This window comes from Sorex araneus, chromosome 5, assembly GCF_027595985.1.
Source record: "Sorex araneus isolate mSorAra2 chromosome 5, mSorAra2.pri, whole genome shotgun sequence".
In the NCBI taxonomy this organism is placed as follows: Eukaryota; Metazoa; Chordata; class Mammalia; order Eulipotyphla; family Soricidae; genus Sorex; species Sorex araneus.
The window spans coordinates 118384083-118405112 of NC_073306.1; the positions used below are offsets into that span (position 1 = coordinate 118384083).

A 21030-nucleotide genomic window follows, 5' to 3' on the forward strand; every position below is an offset into this window, starting at 1 on the left:
CTATCTCCCTGGAGATGATTGTTTTTAACATATCATTTCCGATAGAGAACAAAGACATTTCTGTGTCCTGCTGAAGAGCTGATAACGGAACATAGGCCTCTGGTAAGAAAGGAAAACCCCGTTTACAGGTGAGAAAATGAGAAGAGCACAATGATGTGAAGTGGTGGTTTCTCCAAGGTCACACAGGGTGGGACTGAGCTCGGATTCATGTGCACAGACTCCAAGAGTAGCCCTGATCGATTCCTCTACTGGTCTGGGATATTCCCAAGGTGCTCGTTCTAACGACCCCCAGACCTCAGCCTCAAACCTGGACTTCACCACGGCCTCGATGCAATTTTCCTGGACGCATAAAGGATTTCTCTGCTGCCCATCACTCTTCATCAGGCCTACCATAATTAGCCTAGACCATTTTTTAAATTTTTTTTTATTTTATAAGTTAGTTCATAGGGCTGGAGCGATAGCACAGTGGTTGGGCTTTTGCCTTTCACGCGGCCGACCCGTGTTCGATTCCTCCGCCCCTCTCAGAGAGCCAGGCAAGCTACTGAGAGTATGGAGCCCGCACGGCAGAGCCTGGCAAGCTACCCTTGCTTATTGGATATGCTAAAAACAGTAACAGTAAGTCTCTCAATGAGAGACGTTACTGGTACCCGCTCGAACAAATCAATGAGCAACGGATGACAGTGACAGTGAAGTTAGTTCACAATATTTGATTACATTTAATATTCACATACCAATCCCTCCCACCACCAAATTCGGGATGTTTCCATCCCAAACCCCCATCCCTGTCTCAAAACACAACCAAAAGAATATATTTTGTATTATCTGTTATGAAGAACTGCTGAACGTGCTTACAGAAAAGTGTCCATATAAGAAGCAGTGTGAATATTGTTCTATTTTGGCAGGAGCCACTAAGACAATCTATAGGATATATCACTAACATGTTAAAGTTTGAGTGATGTGAGCTTTGGTATATATATCTGAAAATATGTATAAATGCATTAAATGCATATATATTTCCCTCTTTGATTTGTTGCCTACTATCTGAACCCCATCAAATGTGGTGTGATAATTATGGAGAATGGGTAGAGAGGGTCTTATGTGTCGCGCTGCCGCAAACACCCCCCCACACACACACTCCCTCCCAGGAATATTTTCACTCCTACTTAAGGCTCAGCCCTAGTGGGTGGGGAGCAGCCTGGAGTGTGGCCGCAGTTGGGTGGTGGAGGTCGGCTGCCCGGGGCTGGGTCCCTTGGGGCGGGGAGGGCTCTCGCCGCCCCCCTCCGGGGCACCCAGAGTGGAAACAACCTGCCGCGGAATCCGGCGGCATGGCTATGGGGGCCTCATTTTATGTTCCCTTGCGGGAGAAGCAGCCATGGGATCTGGAGGGTGGCCGATGATGAGATTAGCTCAGCCTAGACCTATGTGGAGGCTAGAGTTATTAGAACAGTGGGTAAGGCGTTTGCCTTGCACACCACCTAACCAGGTTCATTCCGACACTTCATAACCCCCACCCACACAACCCCACCCGCCCAGTCCCGCCAGGAGTAAAGCATCGCGGGATGTGGCGGCAAAACAGGAGGACACTACTCCGATCCCGCTAACTGGCTTTTTTTCTGCATGGGTATAGTTGGGAAAACACAGCTATCATACTCCTCGGCCTTTGGCTTTTTGCTGGGCCAAGTCCCCTGTAGCCCTGAGGGGGCGGAGCTAAATCTGACCCGCCCGCACGCTCCACGCTGGCTCCTCATTGGTCTCCGAGGCTATCGATCTAGAGAGTGCTCTGCGCAAGCGCAGAACGATTCAGGAATCTGGGCCGGGAGCTGGCGAAGTGGAGGTAATCGTTCCGACATGGTGAGTGTTCTCACGGTGCTTGTGGCTGGGCCCGGCTGCCGCACAGCCGGCCCCGGGCTGGGAAGTTTCAGATTGTCTGGAGCCAGACCCGAGCTGGCCGGAGGGCGGAACCCGGGGCGGCGCGGGGACCTCCAGTGCCGGCCTGAGGCGCCCCGGGCGGGGCCACCGGATCCGGCGCGGCCTTGACCGGAAGCGCTCGGGGCGCGGCGCGGCGCTGACGGCCATGGGGAGCCCGGCGCGGGGCCCCTGCCTGCTCGCGTCCCGGGCCTCGCCGCGGGGCCGCAGTCCCGGTGACGTGCCCTGCCGGCTTCACGAGGGCCAGGCGGTGCTGAGCGCCTTGCGCGTCTTGGCGTTCCTCCTCACGCACGGCTCGCTGAGGTAGGCGCGGCCGTTCCCCTCCATCTTACGGGCGCGGGGAGCCGAGCGCGGGGCCGGCGCGCGGCCTGGCCCCGGGAAATGGCGGCCGCGGGCCGGGGGCTTGCTCGCGGGTGTCCCCGCCCGCCGCAGCCCCTCAGAACACCAGACCCTGGGTGTGCATTGCCTTTCCAGAAAGCTTTAAAATTGTATTTTAAAAAAGGGGAAAACAGTGCCCCCGCCAGTTACTGCTAAGGAGGTTGCATCTCCCGCATCATCGGCTTTCGGCAGTGTAGTGTCTACTAAATGCACGGACGTGGGCTCTCTTCAGAAGCCTTTAAAAAAAAGAAAAAAATCCACAAAGCGAGAGTGGGTGTTGTGTTTTGGGTCACATTCGGCGATCCTGGCTCTGTGCGTAGGCATCTCGCAGAGGATCGTTCGTGGAGTCAAGGATTGAACGCTCGTGGGCGTGGTACAAGGGCAAGCGCCTTAGCGACACTGTGCAATCTCTCCGGCCCGCAACAACCCCCCCCTTTTTTTTTTTTGTACTATCTCTTGTGGGGTCCTGGAAGAGGTTCTCAGTGGACCATGCAGGTATCGGGGATGGAAATCAGGGCTTTGCCACTCAGGCTTCTGCTCTGTCCCTTGAGGCAGTTCCTCTGCCCACCAGTGTGTCTTTAGAGGCCCTTTTTAGCAAATTCATGCCGTGATAAAGACTAGATTGCAAGTGCACACCGTGGTAACTACAGTTGACTGTTTCCTGGTCTGTAAGCACAAGACCTGTTTATTACATGAAGCTGAACACATGTATTTATACTGCAACTTTGCTTAAATATATTTTCCGGGTTTTTTTGTTGTTATTGGTGGGGGGGGCTCTAGGTGATGCTTGGGCTTACTCCCACTTCTGTACACACATAACCATGCAGTGCCAGGGATCAAAGCAGGGCCTCCTGCCTGCACATACTGGGCTCAACCCTTTATTATTTAATGAGCTATGCAAAAGCTTCCTGTTGCAATATTGCATTTATACATGTAGGATATTTGTAGTTTTTCGCTTCAGAAATGCTCTAGTAACTGTTTTCCAACTGTTGGTCTTAGTCTATGCAAGGAATCAAACCCAGGTCTTAAGGGCAGTACAGCCAGTAGGGCAGTTGCCTTGCACACCGACCTGAGCCACACCAGGAGTGACCCTGAGCATCACCAGGTGTGGCTCCCCCCCAAAAAAAAAAAATTGGCCTCCATTATGCAAAGCAAGTGCTTTACCACTGAGTTCCATCCCTGTCCTACTGTGACTGTTGTCTTTTCTCTTTTTTTGAAGGGGGGGAATGTACACCTGCGCTGCTCAGGGACCACCACTTCTAGATATCACTCTTAGAAAAGCTGGGGGGAGAAGGGGTTATATCCAGTGTCTTGTCTTAAACCAAGGTTGCTGAGGCAGCTACATGCTAGGCAAGCGCCTGTATCTTTGTACTATTTCTTAAGTCTCTGTCGTTTTCTTTTTTTTTTTCCCCTTCATTCTTGCTAGTGTCTTGGTAGGATAGATGAACAGAAGTGGTACTTCTAAAATGGGTAGTTTGTATTTAGTGGAAATTCCAGATTACCTCGAGTGAATCATAAGAAATCCATGATTCTCATCCATTCTTACTCCACCAACAGCTATTTTCATCTCTCCAATTTTTTTTTTTTTTTGAGGGGGGAGCAACATCCAGCATTGCTCTGGTGACCGTGTGCCAGGAATCTAACCTGGGCCTTTTGAATATGAAGGATGAGCTCTCGCCAGCTGAGCTGTCCTTCTGGCCTGGAAGTTCTGTCTGTAATTGAGGAGAGTCTATACTGTTTCTATAGAGACTGAATGTCACTGTCGTGCCACCACCAATAGTGAATGAGGTTTCCTTTTGCACTACAATCCCTTACAAGTTCTGCTTGTTTGAGGACAAGCAGAGAAATCAAGAAATACAGGCCATTCTCACTGGTATGAGGTGATGTTTCATTGCTGTTCTCATTTGCATTTCCTGACAACCTAAAATAGTAAACTTCTACATATACCATCTTTTCATCTTCTTTGAAGAAGTGTCTGGCCAGTGCTTTTTCATGTGTGGTTTTTGTTTTTATTTTTTGTATTTGTTTAGTGCCAAGACTTAAACCCAGAGCCTCACCTATGCAAGGCAAGTGATAGATCCCATTGCTTTGATGAGGTTTTTGGTTTGGTGGGGGGAGGGAGACTGGTTGTTCTGTTTGGGTTTTGTATGTGATTTATATATCTTGGATATTAGCCCTTTGTCAAATGCATGGTGTGTGAATATTTTCTCCTAATTGGTAGAGTGTCTGTGTTTTGTTGGTTTCTCTTTTTTTTTTTTGGTTCAGTTTTGAGGTCACATCGGACAGTGCTCAGGTATCATTCCTGGCTCTGCACTTAGAATTACTCCTGGTGTTGTTGATGCTTTAAAGACCTTGGGGACACTACTGGTGGGTGGTATGCAAGGCAAGCATACCCACTGCCCTATCTCTCCAGACCCCTCTTTTTCTTTTTCCTTTTTTTTTTTCTTTATATACTTTAACCAACGGTTGTAGCTGTTGTTTCTTTTGCTATGCAGAAACTGTTTTATTTGCTGCGGGTCCCATTTGTTTATTTTGCTTTTGTTTTCTTTGCCAGTAGCCTGGAGTCATTAAAGACACCTCTGAGGTCCATAACCTTCAGCACCACAGGGTGTGGCCAAAAACAAAAACACAAGCATCAAAATATTAAATATACTGGTTAGACTCTCTAGGAGCAAGAGAGGGAGTTGAAAATACTAGCTGACCCTGGGTGCCTGCATATCCACTCAGGTATTTCTGGTATCAGATGGCTAGAATTGTAGGGATGACAAGTTACACTAAGAGCAAAGGAACCAGCATGGCTTAAGTACAGGGTGTGTGGGGGGCGTGGAGACTGGCTAAGTAAGAGAGACAGCCAGGATGGGCTTATTGCTCAGTGGGTCTGGTAGTCATGGTAATGACTGCTCTTTTAACGGGAATGAGTTGGGGAATGATAGGTAGGTCTGAAGGCAAGGAATGAGGTGAGCCGATGTTTCGAAAGGCCAGCTGGCTGCTGTGTGGGGTCACTCAGTGGTGCAGGGCTGGGGATCAGGGTCAGCTGTGTGCAAGGCAAGGGCCTTGTCTCCTGTAGTGTACCTCCAGCCCACTGGTCAGTTTTTTAAAGGCTTTTTTACTAGAGTTTGCGTTCCTGAGGGCAGGAACCTCCTCAGTTGTAAACAGCGGTATATATATCCACTTCTTTCCCCAGACCTGCTCTGTTTTGAGACAAAACTCTCCCCTTTTTTGGGGGGTGGGGAGGATTTGGGGCCACCCACCTAGAGATGCTTAGAGATTACTCCTGGCTGTACTCAGAAAACTCTGGGATGCCAAGGATCAAACCCAGATGAGCCATGTGTAAGGCAAGCACCCTTACCTCTATACTATCACTCCGGTCTAACTCCTTTTCTGAGCCTCCATTTTTCATTTGTTAAATGGAGTTCAATCCCCACTAACCTTGGATGGCTCAGATGAGAACCATTTGTATTTCACCATTGGTAGATCGTGTATAACCACTCTTTTTTGTTAAGTATGTTAAGCAGTCAGATCTCGGAAACTGATTCTTTTTTTTTTTTTAATTTGGGAATATGCAAACTGTTTTTTTTTTAAATTTATTTATTTTTAATTAGAGAATCACCGTGAGGGTACAGTTACAGATTTATACACTTTTGTGCTTATACTTCCCTCATACAAAGTTTGGGAACCCATCCCTTCACCAGTGCCCATTCTCCACCACCCGTAAACCCAGTGTCCCTCCCACCCTCCCCAATCCCATCTCCCCCCCACCCCACCCTGCCACTGTGGCAAGGCATTCCCTTCTGTTTTCTCTCTCTAATTAGCTGTTGTGGTTTGCAATAAAGGTGTTGAGTGGCCGCTGTGCTCAGTCTCTAGCCCTCATTCAGCCCGCAACTCCCTTCCCCCACATGGCCTTCGACTACAATGTAGTTGGTGATCGCTTCTCTGAGTTGACCTTTCCCCGGAACAGAAAGTGAGGCCAGCCTCGAAGCCATGGAGTCAACCTCCTGGTACTTATTTCTACAGTTCTTGGGTGTTAGTCTCCCACTCTGTTATTCTATATACCATAGATGAGTGCAATCTTTCTATGTCTGTCTCTCTCTTTCTGACTCATTTCACTCAGCATGAAACTTTTCATGCCCATCCACTTGACTACAAAATTCTTGACCTCCTTTTTTCTAACAGCTGCATAGTATTCCATTGTATAGATGTACCAAAGTCGGAAACTGATTCTTATTAAACTCAGGATCAGCTGAACCCTAACTCTTTGGGGTGAGTGGAGAATCAGAGGGGGACACCCAGCTCAGCTGCTCAGGGACTGAACTGTGTTCACTACATGCCAGGCAAGCACCTTTACTTTGTTCTACCTCTCTGACCCCTTGAATCATTTATTCACTTATTTATTTATTTAGCCTTTTTTTGGTCACACCCAGTGATGCTCAGGGGTTACTCCCAGCTCTGCACTCAGGAATTACTCTGGAATTACTCCTGGCAGTGCTCGGGAGACCATATGGGATGCTGGGAATCAAACCCAGGTCAGCCATATGGAAAGCAAACACCCTACCTGCTGTGCTATCACTCCAGCCCCTTTGAATTTTTATTTTTTTTTATTTATTTATTTATTTATTTATTTATTTATTTATTTATTTTTTTTTTGGTTTTTGGGTCACACCTGGCAATGCACAGGGGTTACTCCTGGGCTCTGCACTCAGGAATTACTCTTGGCAGTGCTCAGGGGACCATATGGGATGCTGGGATTTGAACCCGGGTCAGCCTCATGCAAGGCAAACGCCCTACCCGCTGTGCTATCACTCCAGCCCCCTGAATTTTTTTTTCACTGGGTACTGTAAGGTAGATTTTGTGGACTGTGTGGTTCAGTGGTAGAGCAGATTCCTTCTATGCATGAGACCCTGGCCTTGATTCCCAGCACTGCAAAAAAAAAAAAGAAAAAGAAAAAGTTGGTATTGTAAAACAGTTGCAGAAATGATTTTTATTTAATTTCTTAACTATTTACTGGGCCTATTTTTGTCTCATATCTGGCAGTCAACAGGTACAGAAAGTTAGGCTCCAGTATTCTGAGACTTTGAAGGCAGGGTCCGTGCAGGCCAGAGGACCGTCTCAGAATTCCCACAGGAGACCCCTGAGACCACAGGAGACGCCTTTGGGTTGGGACCGAGTGAGAGAAGGTGCCACTGCCCAGGCACACAGCAGGCTGTGTGTGCCCCCTGCTGTCTTTAACGCTGTGGTTAGCCCTCCTCCCCTTCCAGAGCCTTCTCTGACCACCTTATTCAAACTTGCCAGGACCCCAGCATCCAGATGATCTTGCCAACTGTATCTGACACTTACATTTTACTTATTTATTGTTTAATGTCTGATTCCCTTGTCTACCAAATATCAGGGTTTTGTTTTGTTTTGTTTTTTGTTTTTTTTGCATTTTGGGCTACACCCAGCTATTACTCCTGGCTCTGCACTCAGGAATTAATCCTGGTGGTGCTTGGGGGACCATATGGGATGCCGGGATTGAGCCCCGTGTCAGCTGTGTGCAAAGCAAACACCCTACCCTTTATATTATTGCTCTGGCCCCACCAAATGTCAGTTTTATAAGAGCAGGAATATCTGTTATATTTTGTTCACTGTAGCATCTCTGGCCTACCACAACACATCATCTGGCATCTGCAAGGTCCTCATATAGTTCATGAATCACAATCTTAGGAAATTTTACTAATTCACTTTTGGCCATATTTAATATTATCTATTTTTATTTCATTTGTAACCCCTGGGGATAATTTTGCCTGAGTCTGACACCTTTTTTTTTTTCTTTTTTTTTTTTTCTTTTTTTTGGGTCACACCTGGCGATGCACACGGTTACTCCTGGCTTTGCACTCAGGAATTACTCCTGGCAGTGCTCAGGGGACCATATGGGATGCTGGGAATCGAACCCGGGTCGGCCGTGTGCAAGGCAAACGGCCTACCCGCTGTACTATTGCTCCTGCCCCTGACATCTTTAATTTTAACTTTCTTTTATATCAACTGGGTTGATTGCAAATTGACCGAGCTGTCCTGAATTGTCATATAAGAGGAGTGGAGTTGGACTTGGGGCCACAGCCTGCAGAGCACTCATGGTTTAGAGCCACTCCCAGAGGCATTGGGGTACCATGTCTTACACCCCATCCTCCTGTGTGCAAAGCATGTGCTCCAGCCCTCTGAGCTCTCTCCCTAGCCCACAATTTCCTATTAATGTATTCTTGTAATGTTGAGCATGTCAGAGACCTGTTCTCTCTTCAGTGATCTCTGAAATACACAGAGGAGTTTAAAAAAATTTTTTAAGAAAAACAATAGAATTTTAAGGCCATCTTAAAAATAGAAGGAACCTTATTTATAATTCCTTTTTACTACTATGACTTTTTCCCCATAATTTCTCTGGTCTTCATGTTTTCAAGTAGTTGCCTTCACTTAGGCACTTTATTTTTGCATTAAATTGTTTTCTTGTTTTGTTTTTATTTTGGAGCCACTTCCTGCAATTACTCCTGACTCTGTGCTCAGAAGTTAGTTCTGGCAGGGCTCCAGAGATCATATGGAATGCCAGGAATCGAACCCGGGTTGGCCATGTGTAAGGCACGCACCCTGACTGCTGTACTATTCTCTCTGCCCCCTTTATGTTCAGTTCACATAAAACATGTGTAGTGGTATAAATTTTCTGATCGTTAATATATTTCTTTGAATATTCCATAATTTAATTATCATTCCTAATTATGGTACATAGTAGAACTTTGGTTTCATATATGCATGATCCACTGTATTGTATTTCTGTCCCCAGAGCTAGTCTCTGTCTATTTCAGAGGTTTGGGCTTTTTTGTAGGAAGAATTTGTTTGCTCTTCGCTCCAGCGTTGGAGAGTATTCTTACATCACTAGGGAGTGGGTGGTAGTGACTAGGTTGTCATCCTTGTGCTTGCGAGAAAAAAAAAACAGTAATTCATTGTGCTGTCTCCATTGCTGTTTGAGAGCTTCTCCCTTCCCCACCCCCAGCCCATTTGCCTCTGGGAATAGGGAGCTACTCTGAACAGAGCCTCTGTTTCCAGAGTAAGCCGTCTCTGACTTGGAGGAGTTTCACTGGATCTGGAGAAGTCTAGAAGGTGACTCCTGAAAGCAAGCACAATTGTGGGACACTTTTCACCCGTGGGAAAATTGGGGCCTAACTCGGTTACACAGCTATTCACGAGGCCTCTAGTCTGCATTAAAACATAAAAATACAAAATAAATAAATTTAAATTTAAAAAAACAAATAAAACATAAAAATAGTCATCTTAATACATGCCAGACAAGCACAGGCAAGTGTTGGGGCATAGAAATGGGCAAACACTCCATCAAGTTTGGGGTTTAATAAATTTTATAGATGATGGTCCAGAATAATCTGCTGGATTTGGGCAGAGATGCCAAAATCTATTCTAACAAGATGCCTTGCTAGAATAAAAGTGGAGACTGAGAGGTTTGGGCATACAGCTGAGGAAGGGAGGGGAGGAATCACATGTGGGCGTGATACTATAGAGAGCCTTGCCTGGGCACGAAAGAACCCTAATAGCTGGTTGTCCCTCTGTTTACAAATGCCTTGTGTGGAGGCTGGAGCAATAGCACAGCGGGTAGGGCATTTGCCTTGTATGCTGCCAACCCGGGTTTGATTCCCAGCATCCCATATGGTCCCCTGAGCACTGCCAGGAGTAATTCCTGAGTGCAAAGCCAGGAGTAACCCCTGTGCATTGCCAGGTGTGATCCAAAATGGAAAAAAAAAAAAAGCCTTGTGTGCTAAAGCACCCCATCCTCTGATTAATTTCTGGAGAATCAGGATAATGAGCCTCTTTCCCTTACACATTGTCTGAGACTATATGCCATGTGTCACATTGTCTCAGATGCCATTTTACTAAATCATTGAGTCTATCCTCATAGGCTCATTTTGCTTCCTTTGGAATGTTTTCATTTGTGCAGTTTGGACCACAAGTAGTAATGTCTTCTTCCTCGGGGGCACCATTGTTTGGATATTTTTCAAACCATCAGTCTTGTCCCCCAAATACATGAGTCAGGGATGTGTCTGTATTCCCAGAAATGCTATTTATACTCTATAATTTGCTGAAGAGGAAAGGAACTGAGTACGTGGGCCAGGAGTTCTCCTCCTGTTAGAGAGGTGAACAGAAGGTCACATGCTGGTAGCTGCGGACCATTCAGCAGCTGAGGAACTCGAAGAAGTGTCAGGTACCTGGGTGCTACCTGCTGCCTCCAGGTTGTGAGTCATCTGCGATGTGTATTAAGGAATTATTCCAACTTGCTTGGCCCCTCCTAACCTTGGTCTTGTTTTCTCTGGCAGGCAGAGGTGGAGGAGACACTAAAGCGACTTCAGAGCCAGAAAGGAGTGCAGGGCATCATTGTGGTGAACACCGAAGGTACTTCCTCCTTTGTACCATGACCTGCACGCAGGAAGCCCCTAGAACACAGCCCAAACGCCCGATCACACTCGCTGTTTAGTAGGCCCCTTTGTCTACATGATCTAATTCTCAGCTCTTTTTCTTTTTAAAGTGATAGCTCTAAGTCTGTGAGTATAATTCATTGGTAGAGTGCATGCCTCACTTATGTGAGGGCTTGTGTTCAATCCTAGGCAATCCCCAAAAATTAAATAAAACAATAATAATACCTCCGGTGTTTCCTGTTCTTGGAATTACAGATTTTTTGCTTTCGTTTTGGGGCCACACCTGGCAGTGCTTAGGGGTAACTCCTGGCTCTCCATTCAGGAATCACTCCTAGCAGACTCGGGGACTGGGGTGCTGGGGATCAAACCTGGGTTCACCTTGTGCAAGGCAAGCACCCTACCCGCTGTACTAGCTCTCCAGCCCCAAAGAATTATAAATTTTTTTTAAAAGGGAACATTCGCTTAGTCCCACTACCCTGATAAAGCATATTTTCAATATGCTTCTTTCTCAGTTGTCTGAATACTATTTTCTCTTGATAGTCATCTCTTTAATTAAAGTTATTCTTTGGCATCTTTTATTCATGGACTTCTCTGGTGGTGGTTGTTGTCTAATCAGTGCTTATTAGCCATATCCTATTTTTATGTTGTTTCTGCCCTTTTTTTTTTTTTTCTTTTTTGCTTGATTATACTTTAGCCAGACTGGAGCGATAGCACAGTGGGTAGGCGTTTGCCTTGCACGCACTGATCCAGGTTCAATTCCTCCGTCCCTCTCAGACAGCCCGGCTAGCTACCGAGAGTATCTCACCCGCACGGCAGAGCCTGACAAGCTCCCGTGTCGTATTCGATATGCCGAAAACAGTAACAGCAAGTCTCACAATGGAGACATTACTGGTGCTCGCTCGAGCAAATCGATGAACAATGGGACAACAGTGCTACTCTAGCCAACTTCCTGTAGTGTTATTTCAATCAGAAGAATACAGATATTAATATTCCCAGGCCGCACTAAATAATGTGAAGGGTCTCTAACATTACTCCTGTGCCTCACTATGGTGGGCTTCCACCGTACAAATCTGCTGATAAGTTTATTCCTTGTTTTTCAGTAGAGAAAACTGCATCTAGAAATTGAATTGATTCATCTACTGTTTCTGAAGCAGGATTTCGTTCTCAGTCTGCCTGAGTTCACTTGTACAGTTTCTCCCACAAGAGAAGTGCTGGGAAGGATCCCCAGAGGCTGCTGGCCTGTGGGCCGGCCGTGTAGAGTCACCCCACAGGGCTCCTGCTTCTCACGTTTCTCTTCGCTCAGCGCGTTCAGTCAGCTGTCACTCACTCGAGGCCTCTGTAGAGCCTTGGTGTCTATGTGTGTGTTATCTCTTGCCTTTTGGAAAAGACACAATTTTCGATCACTCTTCCCTCCAACCTCCCACCCTCCACACACACGCCTCTTTTGTGTGTGTTCCAGGGGTCAAATCCAGGGCCTTATACATATGAAGCATGTCCACTATCGTCCTGCACCGCTACCACCCCCCCCCACCCCCCCGTCCATGGAGGCAGAGTATGTACTTAAAGCGAATAGACATCAGGTATGACTTTGGCCAAAATTTTCCAAGCAGGCCGAGCTGATTTCCCAACTTAAAACCTTGTGAAATGTTACGGTCATTGTTTTCAAAGGAGGCTTCTGGCTGGAAGCCAGAGCTGGATGATCTAAAGCAGATCGCTTCCCCTTTCAGACTTCAGCTGCTGCTCGGTCCAAGTAATGACTTTGGAGTACTTATTACTTCAAGACAAAACACTCTATCCTGAAAGAGACTGTCTGAAACGAGATATTTTTGGCCCCAAATCAGAAGGAAACAGCCCCAGTGGGTGAAGACTCCTAGGCTTCCTAGTACCCACCGATCATGAGACTTCATTCTTGCTTCATTAAACTTCACTAGAGTTACTCTCCGGGCCCCGGAATGTAGCTCAGCAACAGAGTGCACGCCTCGTGCCTCGAATCTCTGGGGCCTGGGCTCAGTCGCCAGCACCAGGGAGGGGGGGAAAGTGCTTCTGAAGTCAAGCTTTGTTCTAGGGAAAAATATAGCCCCAGTGCTTACCTTCTCACTTTTTGTCTGTTTGGTTCTGTGTACTCATGTGACCTCATTGCCCAGTAGCTACGAAAAGAGAATGGAATCAGACTGAGTTTGAGTCCTGTCAACTGTGTGTTCATGGAGAATTCAGTCTGTTCCAGCTTTCTCATCCATTAAATGTAGATAATCCGCACTCCCTTCCTCTGAGTGAATCATTGTGAACAGTGTCTGATGTACAATAAATGACATGTAAATGATACCATCTGCGTTTATTTTAACTTGTGTCCCTTTCACAGAATCCCCATTTTACTTTGTTGCTAACTGAAAGTATGAGACATGGGTGCATACCCATTTTTCAGATTAAAACTCTAAACGAAGAGAGGTAATGGCCTGCCCCATGTCCCCAGTCTGTGGATGGGGATCACCAGAACTACTCTTCATGAGGCCTTTGAACCCTTGGAAGCTTCCATGAAGTATGACTAGTTCAGAGGCTTCTGTCAGGGGTTCCTTTTATCCCCACTAGGGCTGCCATTCCCTGCAGTGTAACTCCAGCCCTCCCTGTCTTCCCCGATGCTGAACCCGTAGTCTGATCACTTACCCGTCACTTGCCTTTTGACATCTTCGTCCGGGTCAGATTCAAAGGCTGTTTCATTGAAAAAAGTAGGAATTTGGGGCAGCAGCGATAGCACAGCGGGTAGGGCATTTGCCTTGCACGCAGCTGACCGGGTTTAATCCCCGGCATCCTACATTGTCCCCCAAGCAGTGCCAGGAGTAATTCCTGAGTGCAGAGCCAGGAGTGACCCCGGAGCATTCCTGGGTGTGACCCCCCCAAAAAAAAAATGCATGAATTTAAACAGTTTTACCAAAAACTTAAGAAACTTTTCGTTCTATGCACCGCCATCATCTGCTGCTACACTCCCAGGGCAAAATACAAAAACTGAAGTGGGCAAATCTTGAGGGCAGGAATTTTTTCTCTTGTATTGACTACTATATTCCCAAGCACCTGAAACATTATTAAAGGAGCAATGGTTCCTTAATTAGTGTCAGGGGCTGAAGAGACCATCCAGAGGGTAAGGTGCCTGCTTTGCATGCAGCCAGCCTGCGTTCTGTCTCCAGCACCACATACGGTCCTATGAGCACTGCTGGTGTGGCACAGAAAACAATGTGAGTTAGGGATTAGAGATATGCCTTGGGCCAGGGAGCATATTAATTACAAGGTCTTGAACCTTGGCACCTTTTCACCCCTGAGCACCAGAATATATTGCCCTCGAGACTCCCAGCACCTTCAGAACTAATCACTGAACAGTCGGGCTCAGTTTGAGTGGCCCTCAGGCTCTCTGAGCACTGCTTTGGGTAGCCCTCCCCTCCCCAAATAAGCGGGACAGAGAGATGGTACAATGGGTAGGGTGCTTGTCTTACACGCAGCAGACCTGGATTCAATCCCCAGATCCCTATCACCCACCACTCTGCTGAGCACAGAACCAAGAGTAAGCCCTGAGCACTGCCAGGTATGAAAAATAAGCGAATCTATTAATTTTATTTATTTATTTATGGCTTTTTGGGTTATACTCCAGCAGTACTCAGGAGTTACTCCTGGCTCTGCACTCAAGAATTACTCTTAGCGGTGCTCCAGGAACCATATGAGACCCCAGGGATCAAACCCGGGTCGGCTATGTGCGAGGCAAACACCCTAACCAGTGTACTATCACTCCAGCCCCCACAAATCTGTTCATTTTTTTTGTTCATTTTTTTCTTCTTTTTTTTTTTCTTGGAGCTGGGTGTGGCAGGAGGGTCCGGTGGGACCACTTTACAGATTAGGGGTCATGCCTCCCTGCTGACAGGTCACTGATATAAGCAACACACTTCTTGTTTTGAAGGAGCAGAGCCCTGAGTGACCCAATCATTAAGCCATCTTTGAGGTGTCCTTCACCTTTGGCATTCTGTGAATGAAGGATTAATCTCTTGTCCTTGTTTCACATCCTCCCTGGGGACTCAAGGATAGTACAGTAGACAGGGAACTTGCCTCGCACGTGGCAGTTCTCTTTGGCTTGGGTCCCAGCTGTGCCCCCTCCATGTTTTCTTGCGCTGTTTTGCGCCACACCTGGCTGTGCTCGGGGCTGATGGCTGGTTCTTAGCCTCTGAGCATCTTCCTTGCTATGCTCTCTCCAGCCCCAGTATTTTCTTTTCTTTCTGAATGAAACAAGTGGTTTGTTTCTTGTTTCGTTTTCACAGAATTTTTCATTGGGTAGAAGTGTGATCGAACATGTGTTAGTGTTAATCTCTCTCCCTGAGAGTAGACTCGAGACCGCTCTTCACCAGCGGCAGCCATGTTCAGCGCAACCTCTCTGAGGACACCAGGGAACAAATCAGACCTGGTCCTGACCCCGGGGAACTTAGTGTGCTGTACAGGCAGATAAAGGTGTGCGGGCAAACTGAAGGAACACTGCACTGCATGATACTGGGGTGCGTGGTAGAATGGGGCACTGACCACGTCTGGAGTGGGTAGCACAACTAGGAGATGGAGACGGAAAGCCTAGAGAGGCGCGAGGGGAACTGCAGAAGGAAGGTTGGTTCCGGGCAGAGACCTAAGGGAAGGCTGGCCTGTGATGTATAGGAAAATCAGGTTGGGCCGGAGAGAGTGTAGAGTGTGCTCGTATGCTGTTCAGTTCGTACCCGGGTTCAGTCCCCAGCACTGTATGTGGCTCCCTGAGCACCACCAGGAGTGACCCAAAAAATAACAAGTAGAAACTTATCTGTGTGACTCCAAACACAGGTGTGCCCCACAACCAGAGTAAAATAATAGTAATTTTAAAACTAAAAAGAGAAGGTCCAGGGCTGGAGCGATGGCACAGCGTGTAGGACATTTGCCTTGCACGAGGCCGACCTGGGTTTGATTCCCAGCATCCCATATGGTCCCCTGAGCACCGCCAGGAGTGATTCCTGAGTGCAGAGCCAGGAGTAACCCCTGAGCATCGCCAGGTGTAACCCAAAAAGAAAAAAAAAGAGAGAGAGAGAAGGTCCAGAGGTTTAATCATGCAGACTTTGCCAGCCCTTAAGGCTGGTCCCGCGAGTTACGGGTGGGGGGGGCCGAGGGGGTGGATTTACCATGAATGTGATACTGATAGCAGACTAGCATATTATGTTAGTAATTGGTGGGTGGGGATAGTGTGATAGTGTTTTAGGGAACCTGGAGGCCACTCCTGGTGACAACTGATAACTGGGCTGGGTGGCAACATGTGGGCCCAACAGTGCAGAGAGCAAGGACCCTGAGATGCCAGGGAGCTGAGTGCTGGAATCGAACTGGAGTGGGCCCAGTACCCTTGGCTTCGCTGCTGTCTTCCCAGCCCGATGTGAATACTCCTACCAACATCCTTAAGTGAGTTCAGCTATATTTAACTCTTAGCAGCGCTTGGAAGCAAAGAGATTATTTTACAGAAGAGGAAATAAAAGCTGAAAGAAGCCAAGTCACTTGCCTAAAGCCACATGGCCATGAAGGTTCAGAGCCTCTGGCTCACCATGATTCCGAGTTGTGCTCGGTTATCACCCCAGCTGTTCCTCTGCAGGAAGGGTCCACTATCAAGCTGTGGAGCTCTGCTGGGCATGTCACTGCCACTTAGGACTCAACAGCACCCCTGGTGACCCATCACTGGTCCTTCAAAGACAGGCAACCACTCCAGCTTATCCTCATGACTTCCCGTGACTCAACAGCGTCTATTGATGCACCTTCTCTAGGCACAAAGGTCCATCTACCCATTCTCATCTTCCCGTGCCCTAAGAAGATAAGGTAGAGCCACCTATTGGTATCACTGTATCACTGTCATCCCGTTGCTCATGTATTTGCTCAAGGGGGCACCAGTAACGTCTCCATTGTGAGACTTGTTACTGTCTTTGGCATATCAGATACGGCATGGGTAGCTTGCCAGGCTCTGCCATGTGGGCAAGATAGTTTCGGTAGCTTGCCAGGCTCTCCGAGAGGGGCGGAGGAATCAACCCAGGTTGGCCAGTTCCTGAAAGTGACTGCTTTGGCCTGATCCTTAAGCTGGTCAATTTAACTCAGTTTAGGAGGGCTCTGGGTCCAAACTCCAGCCCCTGGTGTATGAGCTGCCATTTGGGACTGTTTCACAATAGCCATCAGTGTGGGAAATTCCTCAGGACGACACCGAAGGAGCCTTCTGTTCACATGTCACAGTGATTCACGGGACATGACCTACTTAGGCCAGAGGAGGGTCAAGTGCACCTCATTTTTCACTACCAGGACAACAGCACTGCCCAGAAAGGAAGGTCATTTAATAGTTCATCTCAAGGAAACAGTCCAGAACAACGCCATTTTGCACAATGGTGTTCACTGCACAGTGAATTAAGTAGGAAATGCAGCCTGAGTCTCCAGCGGTAGGAGAATGATTACCTGTCAGCTGGCCCCTTAGTGGAGACTTTGAAAACTGTTGTAGCCCTTTTGAAACAGGTGTGTGCTGGCAGCAGGCTTGATTTGAGGGCATGACTGTATGTATAGACTGTGTGTTCACAGCTGGGCCCGAAGCCCTCCTTGGTGGCAGCTGGATGGAACAAAGCACCAGTGACAGTTACCATCTTGCACAGCTGACCTTTCTTCTTACTTTTTAGTTTTTATACATTTATGAACGTTCCTTCCTCCTTCGTGTTCTGTTTACAAGTGCCAGTCTCTTCCTTTATTGCTTGAAAGACATTCAAGACAGTGGTACCCCTGTGAACTGTGATGGGCGTTGGGGCATCTCTGGCCTGCGTTTGCATCCTGGCTAGATTGAGGTGTAACCACAGGCAGATGAGCCTGTCACTCAGGTTTTGGTCTTGGTGGCCAGTAAAGATGGTGACTCCACCCACTTAGAGCTTCTGGAGCCTGGTGTAGATGTGTTTGCAGAGCCCAGCCTGGTGCCTGTCACCTGCATAGCACACCCTCAGAAATGGGGACATTGGGTTGGGTTGGATTGGTTTTTTTTTGCCACATCCAGCACTGCTTAAGGATTAGTCCTGACTCTAATTAGCACTCAGGAATTTCTCCTGGCAGTGCTTGGGGCACCATTCAGGATGCCAGGGATTAAACGTGGATCGGTCACATGCAAGGCAAACACCTTGCTGTACTGTCACTTTGGCCATCAGAAATGGGGTTATTGTTAACTGCCATCCTAAACTCGTCCAGGACTCCAGAATCAGGGCTACGGGCTTGGGAGCTGGGCAGTAGGGGGCTGCCACATCCTGCTCGGTTTCTCTCCCGCCTCAGGCATTCCCATCAAGAGCACCATGGACAACCCCACCACCACGCAGTACGCCAGCCTCATGCACAACTTCATCTTGAAGGCCCGGAGCACTGTGCGGGAAATTGACCCCCAGAATGACCTCACTTTCCTTCGCATTCGTTCCAAGAAAAATGAAATTATGGTTGCACCAGGTAAGAATGGTTTCGCATAACTTCCCAGCTTCCGCAGGAAAGCCTTTTGAAGGGATGAGAGTGGAGTTGGTGGCCCGTGGCCTGGCCTGTCTACAGCTAGTCATTCACAGTGATTAGGATTTCTCAACCGAAGTATAAGGCAAAAATACCGTAGAGGTCATTCTCCTTGGGGAGACGTTGCCCCCTTCTAAAGTGTTGTCTCAGGACCCGACAGCCAGCCTGTCCTTTAGCGGGACCAGACTGCTGGTCCTGTTTCATACACGGTGCCTGGCTTGAGTCTAGGGACTTTGGCGTGTTACGTCTCTGAGTCTTAGGACGGTTCTCTGGGTGATGAGGTACTTGTCCCTGGAGGAGCCATGGGTTGGGCCATGGAAGGGAGCAGTGGGGAGGCCACCTTTCGGCCCCGCCTCGCCTAACTCATACTCGCACCAGAGTGGGTTCCCCAGAACTCTGTCTCTCTCTCCCACCTGCTCAGCTCAGCGCCGTAGATGCACATGCAGGAGTCAAATGTGCGTGGGCTGTCGTTTAACTGTAGGGCAGCTTCTTAAATTGTAGGTCACAGCCCCATACGGGGTCGAGTTCTGAATGTAGGGGATGGCAAGAGACGTAGCAGCAGTGAGAGATTTCTGAGTGGCAACCCCCCCAAAATTAATTCAGAATCAATCATGGGAACATTGAAGGTGTTCGTTGTATTTCGTGGGCAAGGTGTGGCAAATGGAAAGATGTGCCCAGCCCTGGGTGAGGGCATCAGAGTATTTACGGGAAGCGGTCAGGGGTGAGCTCTTTAGTCCAAAGTAAGGGACTTCGGACTCCAAATCCAGCTCTGTGAACTTGACCCGGTAAGCAGCTCTACAGCAGGAGGTCATGTTACTTGTCCCGGGTAATGCAGAGGCTGAGGACACTGAATACCCCACGGTTGGTGGCGCCGATGGGGAGGTGGTTATGTGGTCTTCACGCCCAGCAGCAATTACTTTCCCAGGCAAGGCCTGTTTTCAGCCTCAATTGGCTGCTTAGAAAGATGTGACAGAGAGAACCATAAAGCCCATAAGCACAGGGGCCCCATAATCTCCTTAGGACACCCCTACCAGGTCCAAGGACATACATCATCGATTCTTTTAAATGACAGGGCCTGAAAGAGAGCTCAGCAGGCTAAGGTGGACTTTGCCTGCAAGAGGCCCAGGTTTGATCCAAGAGCCCCTGAGCACTTCCAGGAACAACCCGATTGCTGAGCCAATAGTAGCTCCCGGGCACCTCCAGATGTGGCATGGAAACTAACAACAGAAAACATGCACCCATCCATTTAGTCCCTGGCTGGTGGGTCGTAGCCATCCGCTGATGAGTCTCTGGTTCTCTCAGGGGAAATAGTATTAGCACAGAGTCTTGCACCAGTGACTGCAGCAAGTCCCCAGATGCCTCCAGCCCCATGTGTGGCTGCCCCTGGGCAGAGGCAGGGGTGTCCTCAGAGCTCCAGGTATGGCCCACAAACAAACCAAACAAGTAAAATTCTCAGCCCTCCCGCTTCCACCCCCACCTCCTGGATCGGGGCAAAGGGCGGGGACCCTTATTTCTTCCCAGTAGGCAGTTTGGTTCCCTCTAGTTAGAGAACCACTGTTGCAGGCAAGTCCGTGAAACTCAGTGTCCCTACCAAGAAAAGTGTGCCTCCCTCTTGGTGCCGGGAAGGTTAGATGGTGCCAGGGATCATTGCTGGGCAGAGCAAGGGACTCTCCACGCCATAGCCACTCACGCAGCGGCCTGTCGGAACTGCCAACCCAGGGCGGCACCAGAGCGTGCAGAGCAGCTGACCCAGCCCTTGGTGTCAGCTCCCTGCCCCGTCTTGTCTCCGACAGTCGGAAGCAGCCTCGATACTTTTCACCGTCCCCACCCCCACGTTACTGCTGCTGGTTGAATGACATTTGTCTTTTGCTTTACATTTAGTAATTTTTTTTTAATTTTTTTTTCTTTTGCAGATAAAGACTATTTCCTGATTGTGATTCAGAATCCAACTGAATAAGTCATCTCTTGGCTTCCTGCATCATTCCTTAATTTAATGTTCCCCGTGAATCTTGTTAATCACGTCAGCCGACTGGCACTTGGATATCAACTTAGACCCTCCTCAGACCGCGCGTGGCTGCAGCTCCTCCCAGCCCACCCGTGCCATTACCCCTCAGTCCCTGGACGGGCCCGCCTCTCCCTCATTCACGTTTCCAGCAGAACTTGTGAGAAGCCCACGCCTTGCATCCACCTAACCTTCAGTTCATTTGTTTTTCTTTAACTAAAAATAATCTAGTGCTTACTTGCTGTGTGTCTCTAAACACCGGGTTGAAACGGTGGTTCTCTTCCTGCGCCATCACATGGTCTGCAGGCGCCTGTCTCAGAGGCCTGCCTCCCGCACCTGTGCCTACACTTGCTGAGCTAAACCGGGTTTATAATTGGTACCCTGGCTTCTAGCTACCCCTTTTAGCATTTCCCACTCTCACCAGTGTTTGCAAAGATCTTTTACTACATTAGGCTGGGGAAACCAGAGAAGCGGAGGTGCATGGAGAGAAGGAAGTTAGGTGTACCCAGAGTGCACAAAAAGTCTGATGTTTAGATCCTGTGACTCATGTCACAGGGTATTCAAGCCAAGTTAGAGACAGAATGAGACTGATGACTGACTCGCCCGAGGTGTCACAGCGGGCAGAGCAGATCTCCGACTCCAGAAGCTTTACTCTTCACCCTGTTTTCCCCCCAAGTCCCCAGGTCCAGTTCACCTGAGTGAGTTCATCCCGGGCGAAGGCCTGCCTTCCCTGAGACTGGG

The 21030-nt window shown here is 48.3% G+C and overlaps 1 protein-coding gene across 1 annotated transcript; it reads left to right on the forward strand.

Moving 5' to 3' along the window:
* Positions 1-1756: 1756 nt before the first annotated feature.
* Positions 1757-20526, forward strand: DYNLRB1 (dynein light chain roadblock-type 1). The gene is made up of 4 exons (XM_055139348.1): positions 1757-1851; positions 10650-10725; positions 18066-18233; positions 20201-20526. The coding sequence occupies exons 1-4, from the start codon at positions 1849-1851 to the stop codon at positions 20242-20244; spliced, it is 291 nt and encodes a 96-aa protein (XP_054995323.1). The 5' UTR covers positions 1757-1848; the 3' UTR covers positions 20245-20526.
* Positions 20527-21030: the final 504 nt, after the last annotated feature.

Coding starts and splice junctions, on each gene's coding strand:
- DYNLRB1 (XM_055139348.1), top strand. Junction 10,726..18,065: donor CATTGTGGTGAACACCGAAG/GTACTTCCTCCT, acceptor CTCCCGCCTCAG/GCATTCCCATCAAGAGCACC. Junction 18,234..20,200: donor TGAAATTATGGTTGCACCAG/GTAAGAATGGTT, acceptor TTTCTTTTGCAG/ATAAAGACTATTTCCTGATT.